The sequence below is a fragment of the Scyliorhinus torazame genome, chromosome 9 (assembly GCF_047496885.1).
Source record: "Scyliorhinus torazame isolate Kashiwa2021f chromosome 9, sScyTor2.1, whole genome shotgun sequence".
NCBI lineage: Eukaryota > Metazoa > Chordata > Chondrichthyes > Carcharhiniformes > Scyliorhinidae > Scyliorhinus > Scyliorhinus torazame.
The window spans coordinates 79,385,488-79,403,862 of record NC_092715.1 but is presented as its reverse complement, the minus strand read 5'-3'; the positions used below and the strand labels follow the sequence as shown (position 1 = coordinate 79,403,862).

The following is an 18,375-nucleotide window of genomic DNA, read 5'->3' as shown; positions in this document are numbered from 1 at the left end:
ATTTTTTTTCCTCTCTATCAAAAATTGTAAATGTAAATGTAAAAAGAAAACCATATGTTGTATATAGTTCTCCACTGCCCCCGCCGGACTCAATTTTAACAGGGGGTGAATGTGGCAAACCACTGTTGTACCTCTATTAGGTGGTGTCTGGTAGGACCTGTACTTCAGGTACGTTGGTAATCCCTGCCTGCTGGCTCTGCCCAGTAGGCGGAGGATAAATATGTGTGTCCTCCATGCTGCAGCCATTTCGCCAGCTGCTGTGGGAGGCCACACATCTTAGAGCAATAAAGCCTCAGTTGTACCCAACTCAAGTCCTTGTGTAATTGATCGTGCATCACAAACACCCTCAACCTCTTCACTGGGCCTCCCAACCCCCTCACGTTCCACATAACTATCCTAACAGGGGTCTCCCCCACCCTCTCCCTGCTTATCCACCATCATCATAAATTTGGGCCCTACCCACTGAGCCTGACCCGTCCATATCCATTATTGACATCGAACCCCATCCCCCCCTCCCAGAACCCCCCATACACTCCTTCTCGAAGAAACCCCACCCAGTATCGATCCGTTCCCACCCCTTTTTCTCACCTCTTAGGCCCATTGAAACCTGGTCACCAGGCTCCAATGTCCACAGTCCCTCCCCTCACAACACCTTCGTTCACTAGCCGACTTAAGTTAGCTAGTGCGGGGGGCCCTGCTCAAGCCTTTCCCCCCCTCCCGCCCAGTCCCAGGAAAAACAATTAAACATATACTTTTCCTACAGAAACATCGCTACAAAGAACAGCAACACAAAAAAAAAAACTTTAACCTCTAAAGGAGCATGAAGTACGAATATTATTCAAAGTTACAAAGAACAGCAACAAAAAACTTTAACCTCTATAACAGCATGAAAAAAGTACATTATTAAAAGCTACATATATACATTCTCCCGCTCTTTACTTCTGCCCCTTCTGATTTCATACATGCCTCCGCCGCCTCCACTGCCTCAAAATAAAGGTTTCTGGAGTTGTAGGTCACCTTTAGCTTTGCAGGATACACCATTCCAAACCGCACTCCACTGTCATACAATGCCACCTTCACTCGACTGAAAGCCACTTGCCGCTTTGCCAGTTCCGCCGACAAGTCCTGATAAATACGAACCTTGGCACTAGCCCACTGTACCGCCCGCTTCTGTTTTGCCCAGTTCAATACCTTCTCCTTCATGTGATATCTGTGAAAACAGATAATCACTGCCCTTGGCGGCTCATTTAACTTAGGCTTAGGCCTCAGCAACCGATGAGCTCTATTCAGTTCATACCAAGAGGGTTCTTCTCCCTCCTCCATCAGTTCTGCCAACATCCTGGCAAAGTACTCTGTCGGCCTCGGGCCCTTCATCCCCTTGGGCAGGCCCACAATCCTCACATTTTGTTGTCTTGATCGGATCTCCATATCCTCCAGCTTTGCTCGCAGCCCCCTATTGGCCTTGACCACCCTCTGCAATTCATCCCCCATCGAGGTGAGCTGATCGTTGTTCTGCGACATGGCCTCCTCCACTGCCTTCATAGAATTTACAGAGCAGAAGGAGGCCATTCGGCCCATCAAGTCTGCACCGGCCCTTGGAAAGCCTTCATCTTCTAGCTCTGCTCCCTCACCTCAGCCGACGACTTTCCAACAGCTACCTTCACCGGGGCAATTGCCTCCTCCACCAACTCCTTCAGTGCCACCGCCATCTCCTTTCTCGTCACCTCCATATGCTTTGCGAACTGCTTTTCGAGCTTTAAAGACACCACCTCAGCCATCTTCTCTGCCGTAAGCAGCCCGGCCTCTGCCATATTGTCAGCCCCCGGGCTGGTCCTCACACTCGACAGCGAGCTCTCTCTCTCCCTTTCTCGCTTCTGTTTTTCTTTGGCTTTTGGACATCTTTCGCCTTCTTTACAGCTTCTTAATGATTCATAGATTGCCCCCAGGACTGAGCACTAAAAATTCCCCAAAAGAAAGAAACACATATACGCCTCAAGCAGGAACCACCCAACGTGCGCCGACCCCTCGACACGCCGCCTTCGGCTGCCTCATGTTCTGGGCTCAAGCCCGCCAGCTCGGCTGCCACATGCTCTGGACCCAGCCCCGCCGCTCCAACTGCCTCGTGCTCCGGACCCAACTCCGCAGTTTCGGCTGCCTCGTGTTCTAGGCCCAGCCCCGCCGCTCCAGTTGCTTCAAGCACTGACCTCAGTCCTGCCGATTCGCATTCCGAACTCCGGCCCGCCGCCTTGACTGCCTCGTGTTTCGGACTTGGCCCCCTCCACTCCAGCCGCCTCACACTCCCGCAGGGTTTATTACCGGTTTTAAACTGGTTTGGTGCCCTTCCCTTGAGCCCCAAAGACCTTGCTCTTTATGCACTCCGACTTTAAAGTTGTTTCTTTCTTCTCTTAGTGTCCGGCCCAACACATATTCAGCATTTCCGTGCCGTGGGGGGCTTAGACCAACAAAGGTATGGGTCTTGAGCGCAAGTTCGAAGTAAAAAAAAAGGAACAAAATTGCGATCCCCGATGAGAGCTCCTCCACGTGCAGCCGCTCCGTTGAACATCAGCTGCACCTTTTTAAGAAGGACTAATCGGCACCCACATGACCACTTGCTGGAGAGGCCTTTAGATAGGGGGTGGCTCCTGTTAATTGTATGGAGATTGGCCTTATGTGGTTATCGTTGGTTTATTGCGGCGGGATCCTAAATTTGGCAATTAGGCAGACCGGATAGATAGCAAATTGAGCACTATGCGGCCATTAAATAGCGCCCATCCGCAGTTTGCACAAAAAAACTACTGTTTTTCTCTTTTTAACTAATTATCAGGGGCATAATTTGAGTGGATCAGTTTAGAAATCTTATTACACTAGTGCACCGAATGCTACATTTCTAGCCCAGGACACCATCATAGAATTGACAAAGCTTTTGCCACAAGACAGGTGTCCTACCGCAAAGCAATCCTCAAGTTCAAATTAATGGCATTGTGCTTCGGAGCTTCCTCCACCACATGGCATTAATTTTTATGTTGAATCTGAATATTGAACTGTTTACTGACAACTTGCACTTAAAACAAGTACAAACTATTTTTTAGAAAATCTTCTATCCTTCTATTTAAGCATTTTTGATGTCACTCAAATTTAAACATGTAAACGCCTGTTGCCAGCAATGTGTTATCTTTTCTTGCTTATTATCGAAGACGGTTTGCCACGGCACCATATGCTGATGCATAACAGTTCTCAGAGCAATTTTGACCAGACTGATTACCGATTTACTAATGAACATCAACATATGCACTATGAATGCCAGACAAAACAACCAAACACAGAAATCAGATGTTCAGTTTTCAGCCAAAACACTTGGCACTGCTGTTAACATCTGGCTAACTATTTCCACATTTGGAACACAGCAGCACAACCTACAAAGAACAGTAAAATGCCACTCACCACATAATTGCCAGGCGATGCTGATGAATATGGTATCTGCAACAAAAAATAGCTGTCAGTTCACTTTTTCTCCCTTTCCAATTTGACAGTTAAAGCTGAAATCAGGACAAAATTGTGAACAAGTAATTCTGGGACAAAGATTGACATTGCTTTACTGATACATGACTGGTCACAAATAAACTGCATGGATTCTTTGGTCTCTCTCTCTGTGGGTTTTAATTACAAATACGTTTTAACCATGATTAGCATTATTCAAGGAGGCAAACTGAAATGTTGTACAAATTTATGTCTGTTAATAGACTTTGATTGTTAGGCCTCAGCTCATTTGGAGCATCACTGATGATAATGATGCTGTTTAGACACAAAAATTCTGATGTAAAGCTGTACATTCTGCAATTATTAAAGCAGCACAAGAGAAAAAGGTTGAAAATGAGTTACCAACCTGCCATTTCCTTGGCAGTTTTTGCCAGTGGCCAGTTTGTCATTGCATCCACCGTCCAGGGCAGGGCAAGGAAACAGGTCCCAAGTTTACAACAACCAGAATGGGAATCAAGCCCGTGCTGTTAGTGCATTCTAAACCTCATAAAAGGTGAGCTTTAACTCCCTGCCAAAGTAATTGAAGGTGGGAGGAGGCACATAAAATAAAGTGAGTGACTAGACCACTGCCTTCCCCCGCGGGAGAGGGGGAGGGGTGGAGAGCACCCCCCCCCCCAAGATGGTACCCCCTTTATCGTTGCCCCTGACATCACTAAAACGACCACCAATCAATCTTCACTTCTTCTTTAGGACTGGTTGTAGACCCAGCAGAGTGGCCACTGTTCTCTTCTCGCGCTGCTGGAACTATAGAGTTGCCAGCCAAAAAGATTGGCCAGCAGCTCGGCAGGCTAGGGCTTCCTGACCCTGAGGGGTGGAAACCAAACTCATAACTAATTGAGGCTAGGGCAGCACGGTGGTGGGTTAGCCCTGCTGCCTCATGGCGCCGAGGTCCCAGGTTCGATCCCGGCTCTGGGTCACTGTCTGCGTGGAGTTTGCGCATTTTCCCTGTGTTTGCGTGGGTTTCGTCCCCACAACCCAAAGATATGCAGGCTAGGTGGATTGGCCACACTAAATTGCCTCTTAATTGGAAAAAATGCATAAACTCTAAGTTTATCATTAAAAAAAATTTTTTTTTAAATAACTAATTGAGGCTGCCCCCAGCATATCACTGTGGGACAGCCCAATTTAACGGAGGCAAAGTGTTGACCAACTTTACGTCAGGGGAGCACAGGCAATCGGATCCTCCCGTAAAATTCACACCATCATTTTTTTTAGGTCTGGTCATATGATTAAAAACGGAAATTCATTCTTTAGCAACGGGATTCAATGTTATACCGTAACCCAAAGCCAGCATTTTTACATCCAATCATGTGTGCAACCTTTTGCAAAGTCATCAATGGTCACCTTGCATCTTGCTCAGTACAATTAAACTAATTACGTTGAGAAACACTCACGTGTTATGACAAACTTGCAGCATTGAAGGTATGCTATTTTACCCAAATACTTTGAATGCACATAATGAGGGAATTGTTTAAAATTTTACAATGTAAAATGTTCATAATTTTATAGAAAATAGTGTGAAATTTAAAAGCAGCAAATCAGTATTAAGTTTCCAGGAACCAAAGAACACTGGAAATAAAAAAAAGAAAGAATTGAATTTCAAAATGGAAAGAAAATGCATAAATAAGATTCCATTCATTGTTGTACCACATTGCGAGCTTACTTGCCGAGAGAGGCTGTTTATTTTTAAATGGTAGAACAATTATTATCATTGTGAAAGAAAGGAATGTTTTTATAATACGCGGAATAATATTTCAGCCTGTGTACTTAAATGCACAGAGGCTACAGGTGTATTCCTTGCTGTGTGAGGGTCACACAAGCATGAAGGCATACTTACTGAGTTGGCATTAGATGGATTTGGCCATGGTCGACCGCCTCCAGGACCCCTGTAATAAAGTGACAGATGGAGTTTTAATTCAAATAACTAAACAGTCTTTGGCACTCTACCAACAAGCAATCCATGCTACTGAGAAATAAAACGTTACTGTCTCACTGGCAACAACGGCCTTCGCAGTAATCCTCTGCCTGATGCAAATGCAATCACTTTTTATACATCTTATTGTCATCCTCTCAGGTGCCATTTAAGTAAGCAGTTCTCAAACCGTATAAGCACAATGTCTACAGCCTAGATTCTTATATGGGTGTTTTCACATACAACCATGGAAACACAAAGATTAATGGATGAAAACATGGCAAGTCAAACAGTGAACCAGCATTGGTAGATATTTAAATAAAAGATGGCACCCAGGACACCGACCCCAAGATTCGGGGACGCAGATTCTGGGTGGCTGCTGGACGCAGTGGAGGCCAGGAGGGATGTCCTGTTCCTCAGAGGATCCTGGAAGGGTCAGCCGGTACTGCCTGTGATGAGGTGGCAGCAGCTGTGAGCGTCGGGAGTGTGACCAGGAGGACAGGCTTCCAGTGTCAAATGAAGGTCAACGACCTACACTGGGCAGCATAACTGAGTAGACACCAATGCCCTCCACCCGGCCTGAGCATCCCCGCACAAGTATCCACCCCCAACTCTCCATGCGACCCCAACCCTCCCTCCACTCCCTCTCTCCCTTCAACCCCCCAACCTTTTCTTCACACCACACCATCTCCCTCAAATCCCCCCAAACCTTCCTTCACATTCCCTCCCACCACTGTGAACCACCACTGTGAACCACCCATGTGGCTAACGCTGCCCTCTCTGTGTCTCCTCTGGAAAAGCTCTCCCACAACCGTCGGGAGAGGGCCCAGACCAGCAGTGGCATGCCGGACATAGGGGGGCGTCCACCTTCGGGGAGCGTGCCCTGGAGGTGACAGGGGTGGCCGAGGACAAAGCGGTCACCAACCCCAACGGAGGTTGGCGGACGCTGGTGCAGAACCACAGGGCCCCACCCAGAGGATATGTCAACATGAGTTGTTACTACCTTACTGACTGACCAATCCTTCCCACCGACCACATGTCCATTCTTCTGCAGGACCTCCAGCTGATAGCGCCAGCCCATCCCAGATGGCCTCCTCTTCTGCCTCCCAGCAGAACACCTCGGAGGAGAGCTCCGAGGAAGACACGGTTGTAGCATCACAGCTGTCATTCCCACCCTCCACCAGTGCAGATACGCATCACTCGGTGGGAAATGTTAGCGGTCAGGTTTCAGTGGCATAATCTGGTGAGCACACACTACTGCTAATGAACATAAGGTAGAGACAGGAACCGCCAGGCGAGACCATAGTCAGAGATCAGCTGGGTCCCAGCCAGATGCTAAGCCTGTGAAAGAGGCTATCCCGGAGCTGATGAGGACGTTATGGAGTGGCCGTGACATTCAAAGGGAGATGTCAGCGACATTCCAGCATGTTCATAGCCGCTTGGAGACTTTCCGTAGGCTATGGGCGCACGAGATGTCACCATGGCACCGAGGCCAACATTGCTAAGATGGCGACCGCAGTTGGGAGCCTGGTGCATGACGTCGGCACCATTAGTAAAGGTGTCCAAGGCGTCGTGCAGTTGGTGACGGCCATGGCTGAGGGTCTCGGCGGACTGTCAGACTCTATGGCGGACCTGACCCAGTACCAGGCTGACCTTGACATGTCCCACTCTCATATGGGAATGGCCAATGCGCTGCGGAGCTTATACCAGTCGCAGGTGGGCATTGCCGGGGCGCTGCAGAGCATGCCCCAGTAACTGAGGAACATCGCCGAGGGTGTCGACACGATGGTGCAGATCATGGGCTGGCTGAGCCAGATAATGCAGGGGCAGTCGTGGCTTGAAACAGCTGCCCCTCCGTCGCAAGGTGAATCCCAGGGTCCTATGGGCACCGAACGGGAGGCTGGGTGCCAACTCGGACCCGTCCCATGGAGTGGCAATGGTGGTCACCAGTTCCCCCGAGTTCCATCCCTGACAGCCAATACACGGCAAGGCTGTGCATGTGCCATCGACAAGTGAGCTGGGGCCCTCCAGCCCCAGAGGACGCCTGCCATGTGCATCGAAGGCCACCTCCACCCGAGATGTCCATCCTGCCGTTACACCTAGACATAGTGGTTGAGCTAGTAGGGCCAAGCTCATTGAACATCGGTGAGGGCACCCGGGGCGGTGGGTGGGGGGGGGAGCAGGCCAACCTCTGAACCCTTGGTCCATCTCTCCAGGCATCTCCCCTCCCCATGGCACTCACCCACCCTCCAGCCGTGGACCTGCCCCCGGAGCTGAGCTGTGTCCTATCCACTGGGTGTTCGGATGTTGGCTGCTGCGTCTGGTATTGCCTCCCGCAGTGTTCAGACACAGTGTCCAGGCATCAAGGTGTGATTGGGATACTAAGCAATGACACCCACATGCTACATTCCTGCCCACCCACGGGAATCCACTTGGGTTGTGTGAAATTTTCACTTAACCACGACTGCCAATTCCCAATTACCAAAGCCTTCAGCTGCACAGCCAGAGGCCTCGGCAGTCAGTGGGGTTATGGGTGATCGGTGGAGCAAATGGGCAGGGACAAGGTGTCCCTCGGAATGGGTACACATGTTCCAGGGACTGCATGGTGGCACCACGAGTGGTTTTCCCCTGGATGCCCCCCGAGCACCTCCCCTCCACCCTCCTATGGCAGCCCACCTGTGTGTAGGGTTCCCCATCCCCAGCAGAGGATTCCCCCATATCCAACCAAGAGTCTCCCACCCGTGCCGAGCACTGGGGTCGCAGGCCCAGCGCTCCCGGGCTCTTTGCCTGTGAGCAAGGACGGCTGACCTCCTCAGCTCCCCACAGAAGACCATCCGTCAGGTTCATGTTTTTAAAAAGTACTAATTGACGACAGTGTGACCACATGCTGGGGAGGCTGCTGAATGACGAGAGGCCGTTGGATATGGGTTGGCTCCCGTTAATTGTATGGAAACAGGGCTTAAGTGGTGGTAATTGGCTTCTCGCCTCGCTACGCCAAGATCCCGATTTCGCCTACGGGAGCGGGCTGGTTGCATCGCAAACTGTTTGGCGTCTGCCGTGGTTTTTGGTTTTGGCCTCTCCTGCTATTCACTGGCCTTGTTTCGCTTGAGCGAGGGCGTAACGAGGCCGGATAATCGTGCCCATTATTTCTAGTAGAGGGACTTCCACAACCCCTTCAGATACTTCTACAGTCCCACTTACCTCTTTCCCTGTTAAAATTGAGTTGTAACACTTCTTAAGGGTCTCCATGTTTCACCCAGGTTCAAGTACACACATAAAATGCTCTTTTCTACCCCATAAACTGTGTTTCACTGTACATTTAGCCAACATGTGTCTTGTTGAATTACATCTTCTTGTCACCCTGGATACTATTTCCGGATTACAAATTTTATTTTCAATAATCGCTTACTGCCACAAGTAGGCTTCAATGAAGTTACTGTGAAAATCCCCTAGTCGCCACATTCCGCCGCCTGTTCGGGGAGGCCGGTATGGGAATTGAACCCACGCTGCTGGCCTTGTTCTGCATTACAAGCCAGCTGTTTAGCCCACTGTGCTAAACCAGCCCCAAGAGTCATGGCATTCATCAATGGAACGTCAAGGTGTTCATTTCCCTCACATCTTAGACTGAGCTCATTAATTTTGCCATTAGTTTGTCATGCGGTCATATACTTACACTCCATAGTGAGAAAATATAAAAGATGAACTTAGCAAAATCTTTGCCAGCCAAGGGTTCATCAGGGCAGGTCAACATTTTTTTTTACAATAATAATCTTTATTAGTGTCACAAGTAGGCTTACATTATCTCTGCAATGAGATTACTTGAAAATACCCTAGTCGTCACACTCAGGCGCCTCTTCGGGTACACTGAGGGAAAATTCAGAATGCCCAATTCACCTATCAGGCACATCTTTCTGGACTTGTGGGTGGAAACCGAGCATCCGGAGGAATTCCACGCAGACACGGGGAGAACATGCAGACTCCGCACAGACAGTGACCCAAGCCGGGATTCGAACCCAGGTCCCTGGCGCTGTGAAGCAACAGTGCTAACCACTGTGCAACTGTGCCGCTCCATCTTATATTCCAACATTCAATCAACATGCAAACTGTGGTCACATAAAAACCAGTGTGATTTCTCAGCAACCTACCGAGACACCAACACAGTCAACTAATCTCACTGAAACTCTGCTTCTCTCATGAGGGATTCCAGTCTTCATCTTCGAAGATTTAACTGAGGAATTCTCTTGAAATGTTGCTCCAACTCAGACGGCATCCACAATGGCCTACCTCACAGGTTTCAATCTAGTCTCCCAAGATTCTCTCCCCTGGATTCCTGAATATACACTCAATGCTCAAACACCAACTCACAAACATAACTTCAGCTCTTTGGCCGTGCCAAGCAGAACACTACTGCTCTAAAAGAAATGAAATGAAAATCGCTTATTGTCACAAGTAGGCTTCAATGAAGTTACTGTGAAAAGCCCCTAGTCGCCACATTCCGGCGCCTGTTCGGGGAGGCTGTTACGGGAATTGAACCGTGCTGCTGGCCTGCCTTGGTCTGCTTTCAAAGCCAGCGATTTAGCCCTGTGCTAAACAGCCCCTGTAGTATCTTTGACCCAATAGCCCGCAGCATGGAATCACCAAACTTTGGCTGTTTTCTTGGACCTTCAGGGCACTTCTGAGTTCTCTTCAATTACCAGAACCATCCTTGAGCTCTCTGCACTTAATGTCTGCTACCCACACTCTTTTTCCTATTTGGAGCCTTGTTCTGTGCTCCTTTCTTTTTAACTGAACTGGGAACTATCCCTGTTCACTCCCCTCGACTTTGCTCAATGGCATTCCACTTCTGGTCATCCAACCAGAGTTTTCACGATATTTTCTTTCTTGCACATGCGAGCTGAGCCCACAGAGCATGAAAATGTATATCTGCGCACGTGCAGCCCACTCCCAGTCTGTGCATGTGCAAAAGCTCCACGGTCCATTGAGAGTTGACATTCCTGACCTCTGTTCTCAACACCCAGGTAAGTTTGGTTTTCATAACAATATTCAAAGTAGTTGAACTAGCACAAAACTACAAAAAAAATGGATAGTTTGTGCTCACACCACATATAAACTATCAAGATAAGTAAGGCTGATATTCTGATTTCACGTTGCTAACCAGGTACTTTGACTCCCAGTAACACAAAGAAATTGTGGGTATGCCACCAATTAATTTTAAAGGATGAAAATTTACAGGTAGTGTGCCATGACTTGGTCATTGGAGCAGAGTTCCTACTGGTAGCGTTAACTTAGAAAATATACCTACATTTGTGACATTAATCATATGTGGAGTGCTTTTGTGTCAATATTTATGTAATGTAAGTGAAAAGCTGCATTAAAAAGATTATCCAACAAAAGTTGGAAGAAATGGCTAAAAGTAGTTTGAACTTTAGAAAGATACCGTAGGCGAGATTCTCTGGCCTCTCCACATTATGTTCTCGGTGGCAGGAGGTGGCCCGCCATTGGTCAACAGCAGGATCTTCTAGTCCCACCACTGTCAATGGGATTTCCCCTTGACTCCATACTATGCCACCAGAAAACCCATAGCGGGGGTACACCATCAGCAAGACCGTGAGATCCCGCCGGCGTGAACAGCCGGAAGATCTCGTGCCTTATTTTTAAACAGCCATGCAGTGATTTAATTCATTAACTATATTTCTAGGGTAGGACATCTGGATTAAGGGAAAACCTTTCTATCTTTTCTGATATTATGGTGTGTTATTGACAGCAGGATGTAACTTTGTTGGTAACTGTTCTGCATCTCGAGGAAATTTATTATTTGTTTGCAATGTAATGTAAACCTAAGGGCCCAAGGAAGTAATAGATAGAGCTGTGAGTCAGTTTACGACTCAAAGCATGGTTTGTAGAGTTGGGGTATCATGAAATGACTCGTATCCTAAGCCACTGAAAGAGGTGAATTTGGACTATTTTCAAATAAGGGATCCCGGAATATGAGATTGGTGGCTAAAAGTTGCAATATCATATTCTTCGTTGGCAGTGTTACAATGGCTTCTGTGGTATGAGTCTTGGGACACAGTTCAACATCAATTCAAAGACGGAGAAGAGAAAGACATCGTCTGTGTTGGCAATGCTCGGGAGCTCCTGGGATCTTGAGAGATGAGAATGTTGTCTTCACCGATTGTATTGTGAGCAGTTTTGGGCCCCGTATCTAAGGAAGGATGCACTGGCCTTGGAAAGGATGCAGAGGAGGTTCACAAGAATGATCCCTGGAATGAAGAACTTATCATATGAGGAGCCGTTGAGGACTCTGGTCTGTATTTGTTGGAGTTTAGAAGGATAAAGGGGGATCTTATTGAAACATACAGGATACTGAGAGGCCTAGATGGAGTGGACGTGGAGAGGATGTTTCCACTAGTAAGAGATTAGAACCCGAGGGCACAGCCTCAGACTGAAGGGACAATCCTTTAACACTGATGAGGAGGACTTCCTTCAGCCAGAGGGTGGTGAAGGCCAAATCACTGAGTGTCTTTAAGAAAGAGATTGGTAGGTTCTTAATTAATAAGGGGATTAGGGGTTATGGGGAGAAGGCAAAAGAATGGGGATCAGAAAGATATCAGCCATGATTGAATGGCGGAGCAGACTCGATAGGCAGAATGGCCTAATTCTGCTCCTGTATCTTGTGGTCTTATGGTCTAATTAAATTTTTGCAAAACCTTTGCTTCACAAATTTTACTTGATTCATAAATACTGGTTATTCGTACCTCGTAGATCAAATGTAACTGAGGACCCTAGAGTTAAAAATTAAGAATTCAGACCTTTGAATTTTTAATTAGAAGGGTTTTATACCTCAAAACCCTAAATCCCTACACATGTCTCTCAGTAAATTGCTGCAACTAATTTCACAACACACAGCAATATAACTATGTTTCAGCACTCTTCAAAAGGAGACAAACATCAAAGCACAAATTAGCATTACACTAAATCAATGTACTTATTATAGTTGCTTGACAGTACAAGTTGCTCCAAAATTGACTCCTTGAAAGCTGTTGGCTGTTAACTTTTTTCTAATTTAATGTATCTGTTTTTGGTCATTATAATTTCATGAATATGTTTCAAGCGCCAGCCCTTTAGTATACACTTCATTCCTCTATAGTCAGAGAAAACTATGAACCACGTATCTTTGGAGATTCATGTGATCTTAGCTGGTTTTTTGATACATATTACATCCAAATGGAAAGTTGCCTGGCCATTTGTTGGGTTTCAACCTGCTGAGGGTGATGAGCACTTTCTGTCATTTGACCACAGAAGAAATAGTTATGATAGAGTTACATATTCCCAGTGATAGGATGTGAAATTAATAAAAGAAATATGGATTACAAATATAATAGCCAAGATTTCAACTTTATTGCAACAAGTGCAATTACTAAAATGTATGTCCAGCAATTGAAAATGGAAAGTTGAATTTATGATTTTAATAAATAAAATGTGTATAGTATAGCATATGTACATATTTGGTTTATTTACAAAGTAAATTTAACCCAGGGATCTGTTGCAAATCTTGAACTATTTGTTACTGAATAGAATTACCATACATTACAACGTCTGCATTGAATTACCATACATTACAATATTCCATTGAGGATGAATTCCAATCAGCATTTAATCAGGCTACTGAATTTATAAAAACATCTAAATCAGAGAAAAATTCCAGTCTTAATCTGCCTCAAGTTACCATTTCTGTAACAGTGACAGCGACACCCGCAGCAACTTCAATACGAAACAAGCAATACAATTATTTAATATAGTTTAAGGTACAAATGGACTCAAATGAAACAATGGCCTTCTTTAGTTTGAGCTTATTTATATCCATGTTTTAATTTCTAGTTTCTCTGTGAAAGGCTACATGCAAGAGGTGTCTGTGACTTTACTTACATGTTCATTCCAGGCATGCCTGGACCACCTAAAGCATTCAGCGGGGGTCTCATTCCTCCTCCGTAACTCTGCAATGATAACCAAGGGTCAGACTACCATAAAGAAAAGAAAAACCAGAGAGGAAGGGGGAAAGAAAGGAAAGTAGGTTAATGATTTCTCTAGTAAAATTCTAGGACAGTGGCCTGTGTTTTTAACATGAATAATACTGAAAGTTCAGTGGAAACTTAAAAGCTTCACATCTATATCAAACAAATGGATTGCATGCCAGGCAGGATTTGTTATGTGCAATTTAGTCAATTACAAATAAAAATATTGCATATCTGGCTTATTAGTACACAAATTTCCTTAGTATCTGCAAATAAAATAAATTACCTGTGGTCCTAAGGGGGGGACCATACCCCTTGGAGGAGTCATTCGCTGCATCGGTCCACCCATGGTTGGATGTCCTGATTGGCAAAATATCACAAATGTGAATTAACTCTCCCGTGGCTTACCAATCTCTTCAGATCATCATAAAGGACAATGGAAGGGTAGCACATTTCAGTTGATTTACGGATTTCATAAATTAGAACGTATGTTATGCAGCAATAAAATCAGTAGCAGACCACTAAAGTTCCCTCTCAAAAGAATAGTATATTACATTTTAAATGCAACAATTATGACATACACAAATGCATTTATATTAACCAAGAGTAAAATCAAACAGAGCTAATTTTGTTAATATGCAAAATCTTGCACTTCAATATAGTGTCATCAAAGTCAAGTTTTGTGGTGCTTGTATTGGCTTTATACAATTATAAAACTAGTTGTACTTGACACCTCCACAACTTTGAATTGGAGGAAGGCACAGGTAGGAAGAGGAAGAAAATGGTATATGCCATCTTAACCAAATTGAGAGGCGTTATATTCAGCTCAAAGATGCAATTTGTTATGCATCTTACAAAGTACAGAGTACACTTTTAGTAAATACTGTGAATAATCTCTCCATACTGTATGGTTGACATTTCTAATACTGTCTTGTCCGTAAGAGGGTAGATTTTTGAAGACTTTGGGCCTCATTTTTGATGTGTTGGGCGCTCTGGATCCGTGGAACACATACAGGCCATCAACACTTAAAATAGTGCAACACTTTTATTGAGCCAATAACAGTTTAACATACTCTCACTGTGGGTTAACACGATACTAGCTTTAACTAAAGACCTTTGCCTTGTCCCAACCAGTCTATGCACTCAGCACATGGTGAGGATCTGTGCTGCAGGCTGTGCCTGCTAGGAGGCTGCAGCTCGAATGAGTGGGAACTCTGATGCCCCCTGTCTTTATAGTGCGTGTGCGCTAACTGGTGATTGGCTGCGGTGTGTGTGTTGATTGGTCCCGCTGTGTGTCCATCAGTGTGTGTGTATCTGTACCATGATATACTGGTGTATATTATGACAATTTTGTGCTCCTTAATTGGGGCTGCATGGAGCCATTTGGAAGAAAAAACTGAGTGTGGAAACAAAACGTCCTGTCCCCGATATCCATCTTCGATTGGATGGGAATAGAGGGATACGGACCCCGGAAGTGTAGAAGATTTTAGTTTAGACGGGCAGAATGGTCGGCGTAGGCTTGGAGGGCCGAAGGGCCTGTTCCTGTGCTGTACTTTTCTTTGTTCTTTGATTATTTCCAGTGCTGGAATTGGGTTGGTGTCGGAACTCTATGATTTGAAATTGCCAACACCATGCTAGAAATGGACATTTCAACATTTCTGAAATTCTAATTGAGCCTTTCTAAATCACACCCGGTGAGTTGTGGTGTGAACCATGGATTGAAGGAGGAAAGAGTAGAAAAGGTGACTAAAATGGTGTTTCCCCCTTTACAGTTCATCATGAAATTCTGCAGCCTGCGTTATATCTGTATTTACTAAAGTGAACTGTGACAGAGCTATGATTGAAAAAAGTAAGTGACTATTGAATAATGTGTTTGTGAGGTTGTTATTTCTAGCACTGGCAAACGTTCAAGTGAAAGCACAGGATTGCATACATGGAAAAGTCTTCAGATGTATCAGAATAGAGCATCCGCTGGATTAAGTATTATTCTGAATTGTACACTATAAAGCATAGCCCTGTGGGAGATCAATGGCTAATTGCTGTAACTTTTTCATTCATCCTTTAACGAAGAGCTTAGCTATAAGTTTTGCTGTTTCACGTCGTTGACAGATGTCGGAGCTTTCATTCATATTTTAAAGAATAGCCCAGCCATCTGTTTGGCTGTCTGAAAACTTTGACATATGTCTGAGATTCAGGCTGTTTTCACAGGGATGAATGGATTCTGTACTGCAGGGCTTAAGCTTTGTGCTGGGGAATGTCAGTTTGGTGGCTTGGCTTCTTTTCAAATTGATAATTGGATTCTGCACTGCGGGAATTGTTTACACAACTGTCCTTTACAGTGTCAGCTTGTTTATTTTGACAGGTTTATGAACTTCGAAGAGAATATTGTTTTTTGAGTGTGCATTCAAGTCATTTTTGGCTATTTTGACAGATTTATTGGCTTTTCAAAGGCTTCCAAATGTTATTGTAGGGTTCAAGAGTTCTGTTTATGAACTAGATACTGATTACTGAGTGAGGAGGGTGAAATGAGGGTGAAGAGAGGATGAGGGATATGCACAGATGGGAGAACTGGGTCGCTGTCTCATTGAACAGGAGATATGTTTTTAACTGACCACTTCAGCATCATCCTGAGGGTCAGCAGGCCGGGCTCTGGGCCATCCCTGTCTCCCATTGATGAATATCCCATTGGCCAGTCCTGCCAGGATGTAGGCAGGATCAGGACATTGGAAAAATTCATGACTCCTGATTCCCTCTTCCATGGTGAAAATCTGGGGTCTTTTGTTCACAGTGCAAAGTTTTAAGCAATTTCCGAGCAGGTCGGAGAATCAGCCACGCCATCCTCTGTACACCCTAGTCACCAATCCTGCAGTGGAAGAATCTGCACTGGGAGTGATTTCATGAAAAAAAAGCATCTGTATATTAAAATCAATTAAAATCATAGGCCTTCAATTCTTGAGGCATTTTGTTAAACCACTGTCAAGAAATATGAAGTATATTTTGGAATTGAGAAAGGTACTTACCTTGCTGCCGTGTTGGATCTATCCCACTGGGCAGCAATGGTTGTGTTCCTGGAACTCCTCCAAGTGACTGTTGGCGATAGAAAAGAAAAAGAGCAAATGCACTCAGCTAAAAATGTATTTATTTCTATTCTATGATGTGATACTCGTTCAATCAAAATCTTAATATACCAAAATTTTGACTTTTAGATTAATTATATATTATATATAACTGTTCGCTATACATGTATTACAAGATATGAGAGTAGATTCAGAAATTCTACTGTGTTGTTGTCTCATCTCAGCCTACACTCCCATCGGGTAAATCTTCGAACTAGGAACATAGGCTAATGCACAAACCCAATATTCTGGAAGCAAAGAGTTATCATAACGTACATCGAGTTTTCTTTGATAATTTTTGGAACCTAATTAGGATGCTCAATAGAGACAATTTATAAGAATCAAAAAGGAAAAAAAACCACAAACTGACAATGGCAGAAAAGGATCAAAAAGTCTTAATATACAGCCTATCTACACAAAGAATTACCATTGCGTGCACTAGGGATATGAAGAGGATGGACAACAGAGGAATATAACTACATTTTCAGAAATGCTACTTTAAAAACAAATTCCCAAAGTCTGTAGGTCAGGAATAAAAGGCCACAAAATTTCACTCCGCTGGTGTCAACCCTACAGGAGATGGGTGATGAAAAATTGACAACCTCTGATGCAGCTCGTGCCGTTTACGATGGCCTAAATTTTTTAGGTGTCCATCATCCGGAGTAACGGTAGGTATCGCAGCCGTGCTGACTTTAGATAGGCTCCTTGCTATTTCATGCTCTGGGAGGTTATGAGGGAGGTCATCTTGCTGTCAGTGGGTAGGCTGGAGGATAGGGAGGGCAGAGCTCTCTGGTCCCTGAGGGAAGGGCAGCCCGAGTCTGAAGGGGTTTTCTGATTGAGGCACCCCACATTCTGCCGAGATCAAGGGTGAAAACTTTTTCTGTTTCCCACTCTCAGTTATCGGGTGTTCGCAAACCTAAAAATTGGGGCCGGGCAGGAAAAAGCCCTGACTGGCCATTAAGTGGCCACTTAAAGGTCTTAACCGGGTAATGTGCAGGCTTTCCATCCGAGTCCCTATCCGCTCCACCGTAAAATCACACCAGAGTTGGGGAGGGTGGGATCCTGGAGGGACTCCCATCCATTCTATTTTACATTCCTCCCTCTCTCCCAGAAACCACAGGTGGCGGGGGGTGACTAAACCTCTGGCCCATGTTTTGAAGGGAACAGGTGCAGGTGTCCCACGTGTGTGCCAGAAGAATGCAGAGAGGGGACAGAAGGTGGCTTCAGTCAGTCTCATTGCTGATTTGGTTCCTGATTTGTCATTTTGGTCCTCACCAGTCCTATTTGAGGGACCACGCCCACACCCCCCCGACCCTCACCAGCATTACTTCTTTTAAAATTCATTTACAGGATGTGGGCATTGCTGGTTTCCCAGCATTTATTGCCCATCCCTAATTGCCCTTCAGAAGATGGTGGTGAGCTGCCTTTGTGAACCACTGCAATCCTTGAGTTGTAGGTACACTCATAGGAAGGGAGGGACTTCCAGGATTTTGCCCAATATATTTCCAAGTCAACGTGGTGAGTGAATTGGAGGGGATACTCCAGGCGGTGGAATTCCCAGCTATCTGCTGATCTTGTCCTTCTAGACGGTAGCAGTCATCGGTTTGGAAGGTACTGTCGAAGGAACCTTGGTGAATTACTGCAGTGCATCGTGTAGATTTAAAGGCATTACTATTAACTTTTCAGATGAGGTGCTTTCACTGTATTTTGTGCTGCTTCAGAGTTATTACAGTTGATGAAGGAATTAACTGAAGCTCTTTCACTGAAAAGGGAGTGGTGCTGAACCTTTGGAAGG

General features: G+C 45.3%; 1 protein-coding gene across 11 annotated transcripts in view; it reads right to left on the bottom strand.

Moving 5' to 3' along the window:
- ssbp2b (single stranded DNA binding protein 2b) overlaps positions 1-18,375 on the bottom strand; it is a 645,808-nt gene that overhangs the window by 74,629 nt on the left and 552,804 nt on the right. For 8 of the 11 annotated variants that reach the window (XM_072516205.1, XM_072516207.1, XM_072516201.1 and 5 more), the window contains 5 exons: positions 16,485-16,551; positions 13,751-13,824; positions 13,379-13,470; positions 5,375-5,423; positions 3,442-3,477 (listed from right to left, as the gene is read on the bottom strand). In XM_072516205.1, coding sequence (XP_072372306.1) covers positions 3,442-3,477; positions 5,375-5,423; positions 13,379-13,470; positions 13,751-13,824; positions 16,485-16,551 — 318 coding nt within the window. The remainder of the gene's footprint in view (positions 1-3,441; positions 3,478-5,374; positions 5,424-13,378; positions 13,471-13,750; positions 13,825-16,484; positions 16,552-18,375) is intronic. The other 3 variants (XM_072516208.1, XM_072516200.1, XM_072516202.1) reach the window with 1 other exon arrangement.